General features: G+C 42.4%; 1 protein-coding gene across 1 annotated transcript; it reads left to right on the top strand.

Moving 5' to 3' along the window:
• Positions 1 to 1,462: 1,462 nt before the first annotated feature.
• LOC110522001 (translocating chain-associated membrane protein 2) lies at positions 1,463 to 16,073 on the top strand. Its single transcript, XM_021600043.2, has 11 exons — positions 1,463 to 1,694; positions 3,850 to 3,913; positions 4,197 to 4,306; positions 5,438 to 5,554; positions 5,643 to 5,701; positions 6,102 to 6,186; positions 10,406 to 10,476; positions 12,164 to 12,268; positions 14,400 to 14,543; positions 14,716 to 14,873; positions 15,047 to 16,073. The coding sequence occupies exons 1-11, from the start codon at positions 1,575 to 1,577 to the stop codon at positions 15,121 to 15,123; spliced, it is 1,110 nt and encodes a 369-aa protein (XP_021455718.1). The 5' UTR covers positions 1,463 to 1,574; the 3' UTR covers positions 15,124 to 16,073.
• Positions 16,074 to 17,279: the final 1,206 nt, after the last annotated feature.

The following is a 17,279-nucleotide window of genomic DNA, read 5'->3' as shown; positions in this document are numbered from 1 at the left end:
CAGGGATTTCACCATGAGGCCAATGGTGACTTTAAAACAGTTACAGAGTTTAATGGCTGCATAGGAGAAAACTAAGCCTGGATCAACAATATTGCAGTTACTCCACAATAATAACCTAATTGACAGAGTGAATTAAAAATACTCCAAAACATGCATCATGTTTGCAACAAGTAATACTGCACAAAATGTGGCAAAGCAATTTAACTATGTTTGGGGCAAGTCCAATACAACACATAACTGAGAACCACTCTCCACATTTTCAAGCATAGTGGTGGCTGCATCATGTTATGGGTATGCTTGTAATCGTTAAGGACGGGGGAGTTTTTCAAGGTAAGAAAGAAACGGAATGGAGCTAAGCACAGGCAAAATCCTAGAGGAAAACCTGGTTCAGTCTGCTTTTCACCAGACACTAGGAGATGCATTCACCTTTCAGCAAGACAATAACCTAAAACACAAGGCCAAATATGCACTGGAGTTGCTTACCAAGAAGACAGTGAATATCCCTGAGTGGCCGAGTTACAGTTTTGATTTAAATCTGCTTGCAAACTTATGGCAAGACCTAAAAATGGTTGTCGGGCAATGGTCAACAACCAATTTGATAGAATTTGAAAAAGTTGAAAAGAATAAATGGGCAAATGTTGCACAATCCAGGAGTGGAAAACTGAAGAGACTTACCCAGAAAGACTCACCGCTGTTATCGCTGCCAAAGGTGATTCTAACATGTACAGTATTTACTCAGGGGGTTGAATACTTATCAAGATATATTATTGTTTTTATTTTTCATATTTTTTTTTTACATATTTAAAATTTTTCTTCCACATTACAGACTGTGTTGTGTAGATTGTTGACAAAAAAAGTAAATTACATCAATTTTAATCCCATTTTGTAAGAAAATGTGGATGAAGCCAAGGGGTGTGAATACTTTCGGAAGGCACTGTACATAGGCAACACGTACAGAACACTGAAATTATGCTGGTTTTCATACTTTTCCCCCTCTCAGGTGCTTGCCTATTCAACATTTTGTTACATAGGTCAAGGCCACAGTTGATGTAATAACGAACAAGCAATAAAGGTTATATTGGGTGGACTTGATGCAAAAATGTGTTGTAATTATTTCAACTTTCATTTAATTCAATGTACACAAATTAATGTAGGAATTATATTATAATTTTATCTACAGTAAGAGCAAATTAGTTATGGTATGCATGTATGCATTACATAGAAATGCATAGGTAATATGGGGTAACTTTTGTGTCCTTATTTGTCCTATGAAAAGAGGCGGGTGACTTAAACAAGCTCGATCACCGAACTATTTTTACATTCAAATCACTTTAGACATGTTGTTTTTGTTGTAAATAAGAAAATGCTTTGAATGTTCTGCAGCATTCTGTAATTCTGAAGTTGCTAGAAAGGAAGGAATTTCACTTAGCCTTACCTTTAATGAGGAATTCTCAAAACGTCCCCTTTTAGAGTTTGCACATGCGCAGAGCAAGGAGAAAGTTAACTCCTGAACTTCGCAGTCAGTTTTTTTTGTTGGATAAAGTAAAAAGTCGGGAAAAAGTCATTCTGCTGAAATGGCATTCCGGAGGAGAAACAAGAGTTATCCCTTCTTCAGCCAGGAATTCTTAATACAGAATCATGCCGATATCGTCTTTAGTTTGGTCATTTTCATTCTGATTGGATTGATGTTTGAGGTGAGATGAATTCTGATTCCAATTTTCCCTCGTCTACCTCAGCTGTTTTTTGTTGGCAGGTCCGCTACAGATTCAACCACGAGATATTCCCATGGCATGTAGTTAGTTGAACGTCATGTAATATCGTTCATCTGTTTCATGTGAAAGCAGTTGCAACTAACTTTAACTACCGCTGTTGGCTACACTGTTAATCATTGTGTTATGCCGATATTTCGGTGGTTGGTAGATACAATGTTGCAGTTTTTGTTAACACAATAGCGTTGGCTACCTAGGGTTGCAAAGTCACAATTTATCGTGGTTTGATCACGGTTTATGTGCAAGTTGACAGCGGTGAAGTGGAAGTGAAAGACGGGACATTTTTTTACAGCATAACTTCCTATCATTTCCTTCATCTCGACATCGCTCTGTTTCTAGGCTACAGTAGTTCATCTAAAGTAGCTCATTTTGTCAGCTGCAACGGGACTCGTTCAGTCTGAAATGTAGAAGTTTGTGCATAGCCTACGAGTAACCAATTTAAAGTGTGTTTGGTAAGAATTGAACATTTTAGAGTATGGCACTTTTTTCATTGACGTTAAACTTGAAAAAACTAGTTCGGTGTATTTGAAATCAAGGAAAGGCTCATTTTAAGGCACAACTAATTGCCATAAACGAATAACGTTACATGTTCAGTGCCCCTTGGTTCCCGTTGACAAAGCTGTTCGACGAAGGAAGCCCGTTGCACCAATTTGATCGCGTTAACTGCCACGTCTCAATGTTTGAGCGCTGCTGCAGCGGGTTGTGTTGCAGTGAAAGAGTGGACGTGTTTGTTTTTCCGTGCACTGGCCGTGACACGAATTGCGTTCTACTTGCGCCCGACCTGTCATCTTAATTCAATTACAAATGTTAGATTAGCGTTGTACCCTTTCGATTTGGGAAGATCATTGAATGCCTCGACAAAAAAATGGTCGTCATAGGCCGGCTGATGAATTTGCACGTAGCGAAACCCTTGCTGTAGTCTAATCTGTCATAAACAACCTAGTCTACGGTTGGTTTGGCGAAGTCGTTTGCATTGCTGTGACTGTTTCAGGTATCAATCCGGTATTCTCAGTTCCTTCGCGCTGTTGGCCTTGGTGTGTAGGCTACATAGACTATGGAGGGGGTTTCCTTGATCTTTCACGTCTCGGAAAGTCACTGTGGTAACAGTTGACTCTGACCCATGCAAACTAGAACTCGGTGGGGTTTAGTTTTGACACCAGGTGGCCCTGGCGCGCGTGGAATGTTGGCAACCTGTTAGTGCGCTCGAGTTTACCGTAAAATAAACGGCGTATCCCTTCGTCCTGGCGAGACGACTCGTTTTTTTTTATATATACACACACACAGCACCGCCCCCCTCGGAATTCACTTTAGAAGAACATCGTCAAATTACCGCCCCAAACGTGTGATGTGTTTGAGAGAGTTTTCCTTTCCCAAAGTATCTGTGGACTGCAGTAACTACTCGCCCTCTGCCATTGAGGGTTATTGTAACAGTACCACGCCCATTAGCGTTAGATCTCTACGTGCCTTGCCCACGACGCTCTGCGTCACTACATGCACGCTAGCCAGCTAGGACATGCTAGGTAGCTAGTACACGCGAACTATACCGAACAAAAATATAACCGTAACAATTAACGATTTTACAGTACATTTAAGGAAATCATTCAGTTGAAATGAATTAATTAGGCCTTAATCTGTGGATTTCACATGGGTGGGCGGGGGAGGGCATTGGCCCACCCACTTGGGAGTTAGGCCCAGCCAATCAGAATGAGTTTTTCCCCACTGGCATGGTTACACGTGTAACAGTTGTGAGGCCGGTTGGACATACTGCCAAATTCTCTAAAACAGCATTGGAGGTGGCCTATGGTAGAGCAGTTAACAAAATACTCATGCAACAGCTTCAGCATGCCAATTGTGTCAATCGTCACTACATGACGCTATACGGAAACAGTCTGTAAAAAGACAGCCATAAGCACACAAATGTCCATTAACAGAACTTTTTCCACTCCGTATTTGTCTGTCTACTTGCTTTCGTAAAAAAGAAAGTCATTCATAGGCAAGCCGCTCGGCAGTTTCATAAAACATTAGATATCTAATCTCAGCATATATCTAACCTAAATGTGGTTATGCTTCTCTTTTCTAGGCAACAGCAAAAACTGCAATACTGTTCATTCAACCCCAGTACAACATCAGCACCCAGTCACCAGGTTTGTGCCACAACCCCCATTCAACACTACCACATCAGCTATGAGTCTATACCCTATATAGTACACTACTTTGACCAGGGCCCAATGGGCTCTGGTCAAAAGTAGTGTGCTATGTAGGGAATAGGTTGCCATTTGGGATACATCCATAGCCTGTTTAGCAGAGTAGGCTTATCTGCCATTTCTGTCATACCTGTAGTCATCGGTGCATTCCTCGCTGTAGCCTGCTTTGTGTGTACTTTGTCACTCATTATGCCTACCTACCCTCCACTGTCTGTCTGTCCAGAGGGAGAGGTGACGTTGTACCAGTATGGCTGGCGGGACTGGGCCACCATCCTCTTCTATTTCTTCATCACCATCATCCTCCACGCTGTGGTGCAGGAGTACATCCTGGATGTGAGTAATACCAAGCCTCACTGCATTGTGGGTATTTGTGTTCTAAATGCAACATCCAGAAACTCTGGCATCTTAACTGTCTGTAATTTAAATCCAATAGATGCCAAAATCTTGTAGACTGGAGGCAATAGGGCTAGGTGGGGTGGCCCGCCTTGTCGATACAATGGTAGATAGGGGAACACCGATGGGTAAAATGGAGATTAAACCCTGGAACAATGGAGACTGACTGATCTGAGTAGAAGTTGCCCTTGTATGCACAGCTAGGATCAGCCAAATGTAGCATGAACCATTTAAATTGGAAATGCAAAACAGACCTTAGATCAAGGTTGTTGGGCCTACTGCACACATACTCATTATGAGGTCACACGGTCAAATGGGGTTGTCTTTATGTCTCCTCTCCTATACAAAACCTCCAGAATACAGGGATGTAGCCTGGGGCCGTATTCAGAAAGCGTTTCCGAGTAGGAGTGCTTTGTGGTTAGGGGCCCTGGTGCTAGATCTGTTTGTGCTGTCTTGACAACTCTTATGGTCACTGCAATGCTAAACATAAGAGTTGGCAAGACTGTACAAAAATATCTGGGACCCTGGCTAACAGGAAAAGGATGATAATATTATTTCACACTCTATCATCAACTGTGTTCTACAATGGGTTAACACGGGTGTCAAACCTGTGGTTTAAGACATTTATTTTATGAATAAATCCAAATCGAAACTCTGAAAGAATGGACCTACATTCATACAGTTTCTTGACTATTCAGCTCGCTAACAATCACCGAAATGAAAGTAAGACAATCAGGGAGCATAAAAAAATTCCCCAAATATGTCTAGAGGAGGTTTTTTTTCCCCAACTTTGACAGCGAGGAAATAAAACACACTTTCAATGCGGCCCCCCGGAGCTCGTTGAAGACCGACTGTGTCCCCCTGACCCCCCTGGGGTAACACTTGTACGGTACGTCTCTGCTCAAAATGCGTCAGAGTGGTTAAAGATGGCACTTTGCATCTTTTGTTTCTGTACACTTCCTTCTGTATCATAATGACAATGTTTCTATGGAACCAGGAAATTAACCCCATTTTGACACAACCTGTCTCCCACGATATCTGGAACCAAATGCTTTTTTGTTCTGTTTTCAGAAAGTGAATAGGCGTCTCCATCTCTCAAAAAGCAAGAACACCAAGTTTAATGAGTCAGGCCAGCTGTGTGTGTTTCACCTGGTGTCTAGCGTGTGGAGTTTCTACATACTCATAACAGTAAGACACACACACACACACACACACACCAAAGTGTCGCGTAAAGTCAAATCATCATGAAGACTTCCACTAAAGTCTCCCTTTTCAGGAAGGATACCTGTTTCACCCTAGCAGCCTTTGGGAGAACTACCCACATGTCCATCTCAGGTATGATGACTCGGCACTATTACAGGGGTATCTTGTTCCTGGCTGTGTCTCAAATGGCACCTTATTCCCTGTGTAGTGCACTACTCTCGACCAGGATCTGTAGAGCGCAGACACGAACAAGATGTCTTGTGATAACCATAACAATTAGCAAAATGGCAATGTAACTTATAGTTTATCTTCCAGTACAGTAAAAATGTAAGATTGTATTATTCTCAGGTGTAACTATTAGTAGGCCTCTCATGATGGGTTAAATAACCCTTCTCTACGCTGAACCGGGTATGTTACTGCAGGGCTGGAACAAAAGCCTGCACACCCAATAGCTCTCCAGGACCAGAGTTGTCAGGAGAACCCTGCTCTGCATCATATCCTTAAACAACCCCTGTGTGTGTGTGTGCTGCAGGTTTCAGGTGAAGTTCTTCTACCTCACTCAGCTGGCCTACTGGCTTCACGCCCTTCCTGAGCTCTACTTCCAGAAAGTACGCAAGGTCAGTGCTGAGGCTGTGAGAAACGGTGGAGTGATATTGGTGTGAAAATGAATGAAATCTTCCTTTAGTCTGAATAAGGAATTCTGTCACATCATATTACTCATAAAAAGCATTTCCCACCCAAATGTAAAGGCTTTTCCACCATTCTAAAGGCACCGGAGCTATCTTCTTTGTGGACCCAGCCTTGCCAGCTGAATTTAAGAATCCACCACTTATTGTTTATAGGAGAGGTTGCAATTATTGGTCCATGCCGACTGCCAGCCACAAAAGAAAATCAGCCAGGCTCTTTTACGCCCTCTTCTGAACGCCCTCTTATAGATGCAGAGGTTGCGCACAGTGTAATGATATGATGATGTGTGAATATTTCTGCCACCCACATACAGGAAAACGGTTCCAAATAAATGACATTATTACGTGTTCCACCACCCATGTTATCTACATTATTAAATGTCCACGTGGGCTGTGCTATGTAGGTTAAACCTCAACTCCAACCCCATTCGATGCATGGAATGGATGTGGGTGGGGCTAGGTCTACATAAGGGTGCTAAAAAAAAAAGTTAACTCTTAAAAGCTCTGACGAAGGCCGTGGGGCCGATACGTAAGGTTTATTAAAGAGCAGTGTGCAGGTTTCTTTTTTCTCAAGTGCTTTTTGACCGAAATCACATATTACTTCCTCACCTTGAAAGTTACAATCCTTGTCCATAGACTGCTTTGCTTTGAAGTTAAGGCAACAAATATGTGAATGTGTCATTTGAGCGAACTATCCTTTTAATACAACATTAGTTTGCACCCACACAACCTCATTCTGAGCATTAACATTCCCGTTGACAGAGAACCAGATGCAGACGCTCTTTATGAATTGAGAGTAGGATGATGTAACCAAGTTGCATTCCATAAGAGCCAAACGGAAGCAAGCCGGCAGAAACGGGGAGGGACCTACCCAAACTTGTCCAATTAGAAACGCATGTTTTAGTTTTTCCATGGCAAAACGTTTTGCTACCGTGCACAAAGCAGTGGTTCCCCCTCCAAAAAAAAAGATTTGTTGGGGGAATAGATCAGCTGTTATATGGTAGATTGTGGCTTCCATCAATGTAATTGTTTGAATCACCCAATCCCCCATAAATTTTTTTTATTTTTTATTTAACCTTTATTCAAATAGACAAGTCGATTTAACAAATTCTTATTTACAATGATGGCCTACCCCGGCCAATCCCTAACCTGGACAACCCTGGGCCAAGGGGACTCCCAATCACGGCCGGTTTGTGATACAGCCTGGAATCGAACCAGGGTCTGTAGTGACCACCTCTAGCACTGAGATGCAGTGCCTTAGACCGCTACGCCACTCGGGAGCCCTAAATATGTGTATTTAAAAAATATATTTTTCCATTACCCCACCACCTCTCCCGTAATTTGAGTAAACCAATGGACAACAACACTTAAGCGTCTACTTCCAGTTTATACATGCATACACACAATGGTTACATTTAGTTTATTTTTAGTCCCATCCTTCAGCTCCGCTCAACCCCTCCCATCTACAGTGCATTTGGAAGGTATTCAGACTAGAGGTCGACCGATTATGATGTTTCAACGCCAATACCGATTATTGGAGGACCAAAAAAGCCAATACCGATTAATCGGCCGACTTAAATATATATAGTTTTTATTTTATATATATATATATAAAATAAAAACTATGTATTTGTAATAATGACAATTACAACAACACTTATTTTAACTTAATATAATACATCAAAATCAATTTAGCCTCAAGTAGATAATGAAACATGTTCAATTTGGTTTAAATAATGCAAAAACAAAGTGTTGGGGAAGAACGTAAAAGTGCAATATGTGCTATGTAAGAAAGCTAACGTTTCAGTTCCTTGCTCAGAACATGAGGACATATGAAAGCTGGTGGTTCCTTTTAACATGAGTCTTCAATATTCCCAGATAAGAAGTTTTAGGCTGTTATTTCCCTCTATACCATTTGTATTTCATTAACCTTTGACAATTGGATGTTCTTATAGGCACTTTAGTATTGCCAGTGTAACAGTATAGCCTCCGTCCCTCTCCTCGCTCCTCCCTGGGCTCAAACCAGCAACACAACGACAACAGCCACCACATCGAAGCAGCGTTACCCATGCAGAGCAAGGGGAACAACCACTCCAAGGTTCAGAGCGAGTGAGGACACTAAAGAGGCCTTTCTACTGACTCTGAAAAACACCAAAAGAATGATGCCCAGGTTCACTGCTCATCTGTGTGAACATGCCTTAGGCATGCTGCAAGGAGGCCTGAGGACTGCAGATGTGGCCAGGGCAATAACTTGCAATGTCCGTACTGTGAGACGCCTAAGACAGTGCTACAGGACGGACAGCTGATCGTCCTTGCAGTGGTAGACCATGTGTAACAACACCTACTCCGGATCGGTACATCCGAACATCACACCTGTGGGACATGTACAGGATGGCAACAACAACTGCCCGAGTTACACCAGGAACACACAATCCCTCCATCAGTGCTCAGACTGTCCTCAATAGGCCAAGAGAGTCTGGACTGAGGGCTTGTAGGCCTGTTCTAAGGCAGGTCCTCACCAGACATCACCGGCAACAACATCGCCTATGGGCACAAACCCACTGTCGCTGGACCAGACAGGACTGGCAAAAAGTGCTCTTCATTGACGAGTCGCGGTATTGTCTCACCAGGGGTGATGGTCGGATTCCCGTTTGTCGTCGGAGGCATGAGCGTTACACCAAGGCCTACACTCTGGAGCGGGATCGATTTGGAGGTGGAGGGTCCGTCATGGTCTAGGGCGATGTGTCACAGCATCATCGGACTGAACTTGTCATTGCAGGCAATCTCAACGCTCTGAGTTACAGGGAAGACATCCTCCTCCCTCATGTGGTACCCTTCCTGCAGGCTCAACCTGACATGACCCACCAGCATGACAATGCCACCGGCCATACTGCTCGTTCTGTGCGTGATTTCCTGCAAAACAGAAATGTCAGTGTTCTGCCATGGCCAGCGACGATCCCGAATCTCAATCCCATTGAGCATGTCTGGGACCTGTTGGATCGTTGGGCTAGGGCCATTTCCTCCCCAGAAATGTCCGGGAAACTTGCAGGTGCCTTGGTGGAAGAGTGGGGTAACATCTCACAGCAAGAACTGGCAAATCTGGTGCAGTCCATGAGGAGGAGATGCACTGCAGTACTTAGTATCTGGTGTGGCCACCAGCTGCATTGACTTACTTTTGAACCCCCCCCCCCTTTGTTCAGGGACACATTATTACATTTCTGTTAGTCACATGTCTGTGGACCTTGTTCAGTTTATGTCTCAGTCGTTGACTCTTGTTATGTTCATACAAATATTTACACATGTTAAGTTTGCTGAAAATAAATGCAGTTGACAGTGAGAGGACATATCTTTTTTTGCTGAGTTTATTTATTTCCTTTATTACCCTACCACCCCTCCCCCTATTGAACAACAACATTTAGGCCTGTATTTCCAGCTTATACATGCTACATACATTTTATGGACAGTTTATTTTACAATTAGTTTTATTTTGTTTGTTTTTAACTCGTCCTTCCTCAACCTCTCCCATATATTTATGATGCCCATCCAGTTTGATTTCTATTTTTCATATCTTTCAAACTGTAGTCTTTCAAAAAAGTTCCTAACCTATATATGTTTTACGGGCATAGTATGTTTTACATTAGTTGTTATTTGTCCCAACCTTCAGCTCCATTCAACCCCTCCCATCTATCTCTTTACACCATCCTTATTGGATTTCTATTTGCCATATCTTTTTCAACTGTGCTGTGATGTTTCACAGAAGCTCTGAACCTTTCCATTCTCATTGTTTCTATAGATTGTACATTTTAAAGTAAATATTTTTGCTTAAAGTATTATTATATTATTGATCGATTGACTGACTTTTCAGATCATCGGCACTTTGTTGCCGGAAAGTAAAATAACGTTAACTGATTTCCCCTGTTTTTAAAGTAACGGTTCTGTTCTGGAACTGTATAGATCAATCTCCTTCACAGTTCTGAATCTGTTTCATGACATTTTTGTTATATTCTGGTGTTCTGTTCCCTGAACCGGTTACAACCCCTGGCCATTACCACTAAATACAGAATTTGAAATCCCATCAAGTTGTGCCATGGTTCCAAAAAAGGTTGGGAACCCACTCCTGATGTGACTGCTCTTGTGTTGTTGTCCTCAGGAAGAGATCCCTCGCCAGCTGCAGTACATCTGTCTCTACCTGCTGCACGTCTCTGCAGCATACCTGCTCAAGTAAGCACATGTACAAGCTACAGTTGGGATGTGACAAATGTTCTTAATGTTTAAAACTGCCACTTTTTTTTTGACATTTATTTTTTATTGTTCCTACATGGCATCTTGTAGTCTGGTTCTAGACATGCCGTTGACAATGGCTGCATATCAACCGCAATCCTTTCTGTAATCAGTGCGGTGTGATTTCTCATTCCATCCCTTATCGCACTGCAGCCAGCAACGGGTTGGGTCTCACGGTGCCTCCCTTTCAGCACCTGTGCTGCCACTGTAGCTCAATTCCACCTCACAAAGTTTGCATTTCACAACCTTCTTATCTAACTTCTCAAAGTATTGCCATTACAAGGACTTTCGCTGCAGTCACTTCCTCGTCTCACGCTGCAATTTTTTTCAATTGTTAAACGAGGATAACTTGCTGAGCAAATCGTTTTGAAAAATGAATATCTCCTTACGTTACAGCATTGTTGTTAGGCATTTGTTGAATGTTTCTTTTTTCCCTTGATGGTGATCGGGATCTGTTTAGTTTTTTGAATGGTTTTCGGTTAGCTCTTCTTTTTAAAATCTTAACAATTTCATTTAAACGTGACATCCCCAATAGAAGCTCCTAATATTAGCACAAATGCATACAGTATATAATCGCATGAGCACCCACAACAAAGAAGCATAGATAAGCACATACAGTGCCTTCTGAATTTATTCACTCCCCTTCATTTTTTTCACATTTTGTTGTTCGAGCCTGAATTTAAAGTGGATTACATTGAGGTTTTGTGTCACTGGTATACATACAATACCCTATAATGTCAAAGTGTTATGTTTTTCACAACTTCTACAAATTCATTTAATAATGAAAAGCTGAAGTGTCTTGAGTCAATAAGTATTCAACTCCTTTGTTATGGCAAGCCTAAATAAGTTCAGGAGTAAAAATGTGCTTAACAAGTCACATGTTGCATGGACTCACTCTGTGTGCAACATGTGTTTTTACATTCATTTTGAATGACTGCCTCATCTCTGTACCCCACACATACAATCAGTAAGTTCCCTCAGTCGAGCAGTGGATTTCAAACACCGATTCAACCACAAAGACCAGGGAGGTTTTCAATGCCTCGCAAAGAAGGGCACCTATTGGTAGATGGGTCAACAGACATTGTAACATTGTAATATCCCTTTTGAGCCTGGTGAAGTTATTAATTACACTTTGGATGGTGTCGCAATGTACCCAGTAACTACAAAGATACAGGGATTTCACTGAGGCCAATGGTGACTTTAAAACAGTTACATAGTTTTCTCCTATCACATCCATTACACTGAGGATGGCTCAACAACATTGTAGTTACTCCACAATACTAACAATGGAGTTATACTTGCTTAAGGATTAAATAACACATGCATAACCTATACATGGAGTTGCTTACCAAGATGACATTGAATGTCCCTGAGTGGTCTAGTTAGTTTTGACTTAAATCAGCTAGAAAATCTTTGTCAAGACAACAAAATGTAGAATAAGTCAAAGGGGTATGAAAACTTTCTGACGGCACTTTACATTAGCATATATAAACACCTATACCTTTAATTAAGAGCACCTGAGTTGCCATATTCATATTTACTCCAAATTTGTACTTGCATAAGGACTTCATAACACATGCATAACCATGTCCTTCTCCCTCACCGCCCCCTCTCTCCCCTCCCTCAGTTTGAGTCGTGTGGGCCTGGTGCTCCTGTGCCTCCAGTACCTGTCTGAGATGGGCTTCCACATCGCAAGAATGTTCTACTTCACTGATGAGAGCCACCAAAAAATGTGAGTTCATACTTCCAACTCAGTGTCCTTGTGCTTAGTGTCCGTCCTGAGATTGGAAGGTTGGGGGGTTTGATCCCTGGTTGAGTCATACCAAAGACTGTAAAAATGGTTCCCGATGCCTCTCTACTTGGCATTCAGATGGATTTGTGCTAATGGCCTGTGATTGACTATCGTCCTGTCCATTATGCTGCTTCACGTTACAGAATAAGAGCGCGCAGGAGCCTATGGCTGCATACTTTTACTTCCAACTGCAAAACAACATGTTGCGGGGTCTACTTTTTTAATTAAGTGCTATTCATATTATAATGTGATATACCGTTGAAGTCGGAAGTTTACATACACATGAACCAAATACATTTAAACTCAGTTTTTCACCATTTCTGACATTTAATTCCCTGTTTTAGGTCAGTTAGGATCACCACTTTATTTTAAGTGAAATGTTAGAATAATAGTAAAAAGAATGATTTATTTAAGCTTTTATTTTGTTCATCACATTTCCAGTGGGTCAGAAGTTTACATACACCCAATTAGTATTTGGTAGCATTGCCTTTAAAATGTTTAACTTGGGTCAAAAGTTTTGGGTAGCCTTGCACAAGCTTCCCACAATAAGTTGGGTAAATTTCGTAGGCCTCCTTGCTCTCACACACTTCTCCAGTTCTGCCCACAAATTGTCTATGGGATTTAGGTCAGGGCTTTGTGATGGTCACTCCAATACCTTGACTTTGTTGTCCTTAAGCCATTTTGACAACTTTGGAAGTATGCTTGGGGTCATTCTCCATTTGGAAGACCCATTTGCGACCAAGCTTTAACTTCCTGACTGATGTCTTGAGATGTTGCTTCAATATATCCACATCATTTTCTACCTCATGATGCCATCTATTTTGTGAAGTGCACCAGTCCCTCCTGCAGCAAAGCACCCCCCACCACATGATGCTGCCACCCCTGTGCTTCACGGTTGGGATGGTGTTCTTTGGCTTGCAAGCCTCCCCCATTTCCCTCCAAACATAACAATGGTCATTATGGCCAAACAGTTCTATTTTTGTTTCATCAGACCAGAGGACATTTCTCCAAAAAGTACGATCTTTGTCCCCATGTGCAGTTGCAAACCGTAGTCTGATTTTTTTTGATGGAGGTTTTGGAGCAGTGGCTTCTTTCTTGCTGAGCGGCCTTTCAGGTCATGTCGATATAGGACTTGTTTTTCTGTGGATACAGATACTTTTGTACATGTTTCCTCCAGCATCTTCACAGGGTCCTTTGCTGTTGTTCTGGGATTGATTTGCACTTTTCGCACCAAAGTACGTTCATCTCTAGGAGACAGAATGCATCTCCTTCATGAGCGGTATGACGGCTGCGTGCTGCATGGTGTTTATACTTGCATACTATACTTGCATACTATTGTTTGTACAGATGAACGTGGTACCTTCATTCATTTGGAAATTGCTCCCAAGTATTAACCAGACTTGTGGAGGTCTACAAGTTTTGGCTTATTTTAGATTTTCCCATGATTTCAAAGCATAGGTACACCTCCAATTGACTCAAATTACGTCAATTAGTCTATCAGAAGCTTCTAAAGCCATGTCATAATTTTCTGGAATTTTCCAAACTGTTTAAAGGCACAGTCAACTTACTGTATGTAAACTTCTGACCAACTGGAATTGTGATATAGTGAATTATAAGTGAAATAATCTGTCTGTAAACAATTGTTGGAAAAATGACTTGTGTCATGCACAAAGTAGATGTCCTAACCGACTTGCCAAAACTACAGTTTGTTAACAAGACATTTGTGGAGTGGTTGAAAAACGAGTTTTAATGACTCCAACCTAAGTGTATGCCAACTTCCGACTTCAACTGTATAAACATCACTTCATTACAGCTAAACTATGCAATGTGACATCACCAGACACAGTGGGATGACTTCCTGAAATACAATCTGCCAAGACTCTCACTATTGGCTCTTCCCAATATCTACATTCTTGGCAAATCTCAATTTTGTTGTTTTCTAAAAATGCTGTGAATCTCCCTGATGTGTATAATGACATCTTATTGCTGACTCTACCTTTAATGCAATCAATCCTAGCATAATCACAATCCACTTATGTCATGTACTGATGTGTTCGGTGTGTGTGTCCAGGTTTGACGTGTGGGCGGTGTGCTTTGTGTTCACGCGGATGGTGACCCTTACCCTTATGTTCCTGGCTGTGGGCTTTGGGTTGGCCCGCGCTGAAAACCAGGGACTGGACTGGGACTTGGGCAACTTTAACACGGTGCTGATACGGTAAGAGATTTTTGATGGCTGTCTTGAACAGTGTACTTCTGTCTAATGTACACACACACACACACACACACACGTACGTGCGTGCACACTAATACGATGTCTCTCCCTCTCTCACATAAACGCAGACACACCACTATCTCCCTAACCCTCTCTCTATCATCCCTCTGTATAGGATGACTGTGCTGTTGCTGGTGTGTCTGACCCAGTCCTGGCTCCTGTGGAAGTTTATCCGTTTCCAGCTGAGGCGGTGGCGAGAGTTCAGACATGAACAAGCCTCTAGGAAGAGGGCCGCTGCCAAGCAAACCCCCCGCCCTCTTAAGAGAGACTCCCGTGAGTGTACACACACTTTATAGCACCTCTTATGCCATTGTTCAAGATCAGTAGGGGATTTATAACAGTTTAACAGTTAGAAGATGGTCAATGGTAAGAGTTGAAGCCATTCTATTGCAGCAACAATAACATGTTAATGTGTGATTGCCCTCCTCCCTCCCTCCCTTTTACAGTTGGCCACCATGAAAATGGCGTGATCAAAGCCGAGAATGGAGCCTCTCCTCGGCCCAAGAAGATCAAGGCCCCCTAATGGCTCTACCCGGAATGGCTGCCCTAACAGTGGCCCTGATTTATATGGCTTATCAATCAGAGGAACAGGAAACTGGTCCCACACGGTTCATCCTCTTCCTGTTTTGCGTGTTCCAGAGGTGATGCAGGGCCTGGGTCTGTCGCTATGGACACAACACGGCTTTAAAAATGCTGGATGAAAATCCAAAACCAAACCCCCCATGAGCCCTGAACAGACATTTACTCTCTCTCTCTACTCTAATATCAGTATTTTTTTTTTTATACACCCACACCGCCTGCTATGGCCACTCTGTTTTTGGAGCTCCCTTTGTATACAGAACAATGAATATGTTGTTTGTTTGGCACACTGTATGTGTCATATTGAATGTGATGCCTCATGCGTTAAGTACTGTACTGGTGTAGTGTTTGTCGAAATGTCACCGCAGCTGATTTTGAGCTCTGTTGTCGCCGTTGAATGAGCAGGCTTCGCTTTTTGTTTTTAGCATTGGTCATATTCATTAGGCACCAAATGGAATGAAACATTGAGGCACTATCTGGACTTGTCCAATAAGAAACGCACATTTTCGGTTTCCGTTGATTAATGTTTCGTGCCCTAATAAATACGACCCTTGTAATGTGGTGCAGGAAGGATGTTGCTGATACTACGGTGGCCCTAGAGGGACATCCAAATGTGCTGGCTTTGATGCTACCCAGTCAGTGATGGGTAGTGTGTAGAATGGGCGGGACAAGGTTGATATTGGACCAATCATGGGGCTCTGGTTACTCCTTTGCCCTTTCTTCTTGGTCATGGTCGGTGTTACTCGGACCGCGTTGTGCTCATGCTGTGGTCACTTGACACAAACCATGCCCATCCTGATGACCATGTATGTTGGATAATACCGCATGCCATTCCCATTGTTTTTGTTAAAGAGGTATCTATTATTACTTAATTAAATAATGCATTTTTCTCAATTGTGATGGTCTGGACTGTTATTTTGTTTTTTACATTAAATGAATCTTTCAACCATAAAACTGATGTGTGGTACACTACACACTAAAATATTAAGATAACTGATCATTTGCAATTGCCATGATGCAAATCTGTTTTGTGTGGCTGTCAAATCCTTGCAACCTCCTTCCTTGCTTCCTCAATTTGTCTGATAGCTCATTGGAGGAGGAGGTCTGATGAGGGGAGCTGGACAGGTGAGGGACAGTTCATATATTTTTTTACCTTAATGAATCACTAACCACAGGAAATAAATCATCTTCAGAAATGACTTTGTCAAAGCAACAAGGGTGTACTTACCTTGGTTCATAGTCTGAGGGAAGGTAGTAAGGATGTTCTTTTATGGAGAAAATGTGTAGGGGACTAATATGTTTTATGGCATCAAGAAGAGGGTTCCACTCTGTCATCTGAAGGGAGAGGAATGAGTATACTGTTGGAGGAGTCTGCTTTATATGCATGCACCCACACACACTCATCTGACAAAATAATCCCAAATCAAGTAATCCAGGTTAATGTGTCACCCTGGCAACAGCTGTTGAAATGTAGGCCCTTACCTGTCTGAGGGAGGGCCAGCGTGGGTCTCCGCTCACTGGTCAACCATCCATAGGCCGAGCCTCTGCCTCAGGGAGGTCATGGTGTGAGAGGGGATCTGGTCTGAGATGGACTCCAGGTACTTTAGCATGTAGTGGTCAGCACAAAGCGGTATCTGAAAACTGAGGAAGAGAGACAAAGACAAGGAGTCATAAGAGTTGGCTACCAATGTGGGTGGTTGTACTATGGGTAAAAACCTTAGATGAGATACTTGTGAACTGAGGCAACAGGGTTTATGGAAGAATATCACTGTTCTCTGTTAATGGTTGGAAGAAGGTTATGTTCCAAATGGGCTGAAATGTCAATGAGACAAGAATTAGACCTGGTCCCAGATCTGCCACGTCAATGGCAAGACAAACCGATCTGGGACTAGGCTAACATGCTGACCACACTGGTCACGTCGCGTGCACGAGCGTTGCAAAATAAATGTACACATGTTATTCAATCATTGCACCCACACTTCTCGCGCGTGCCAACGAGCATCTGCGTTGCCAGGCGCTAAAATAGAAGTTAATTCTATTTGTAACACAGAACATGCTGCAAGTCCTGCCCCTCCCCATCTACTTATTGGTTTTTAGAAG

This window comes from Oncorhynchus mykiss, chromosome 4 (assembly GCF_013265735.2).
Source record: "Oncorhynchus mykiss isolate Arlee chromosome 4, USDA_OmykA_1.1, whole genome shotgun sequence".
Lineage (NCBI taxonomy): Eukaryota > Metazoa > Chordata > Actinopteri > Salmoniformes > Salmonidae > Oncorhynchus > Oncorhynchus mykiss.
This window is presented reverse-complemented; position numbering and strand designations above follow the sequence as displayed.

Excerpts from the sequence above, each read along its gene's own strand:
- LOC110522001 (XM_021600043.2), top strand. The coding sequence starts at position 1,575 with ATGGCATTCCGGAGGAGAAACAAGAGTTATCCCTTCTTCAGCCAGGAA. Across the intron at positions 4,307-5,437 it reads TGCAGGAGTACATCCTGGAT|AAAGTGAATAGGCGTCTCCA; the intron begins GTGAGTAATACC and ends TTCTGTTTTCAG. Across the intron at positions 14,544-14,715 it reads TTTAACACGGTGCTGATACG|GATGACTGTGCTGTTGCTGG; the intron begins GTAAGAGATTTT and ends CCCTCTGTATAG.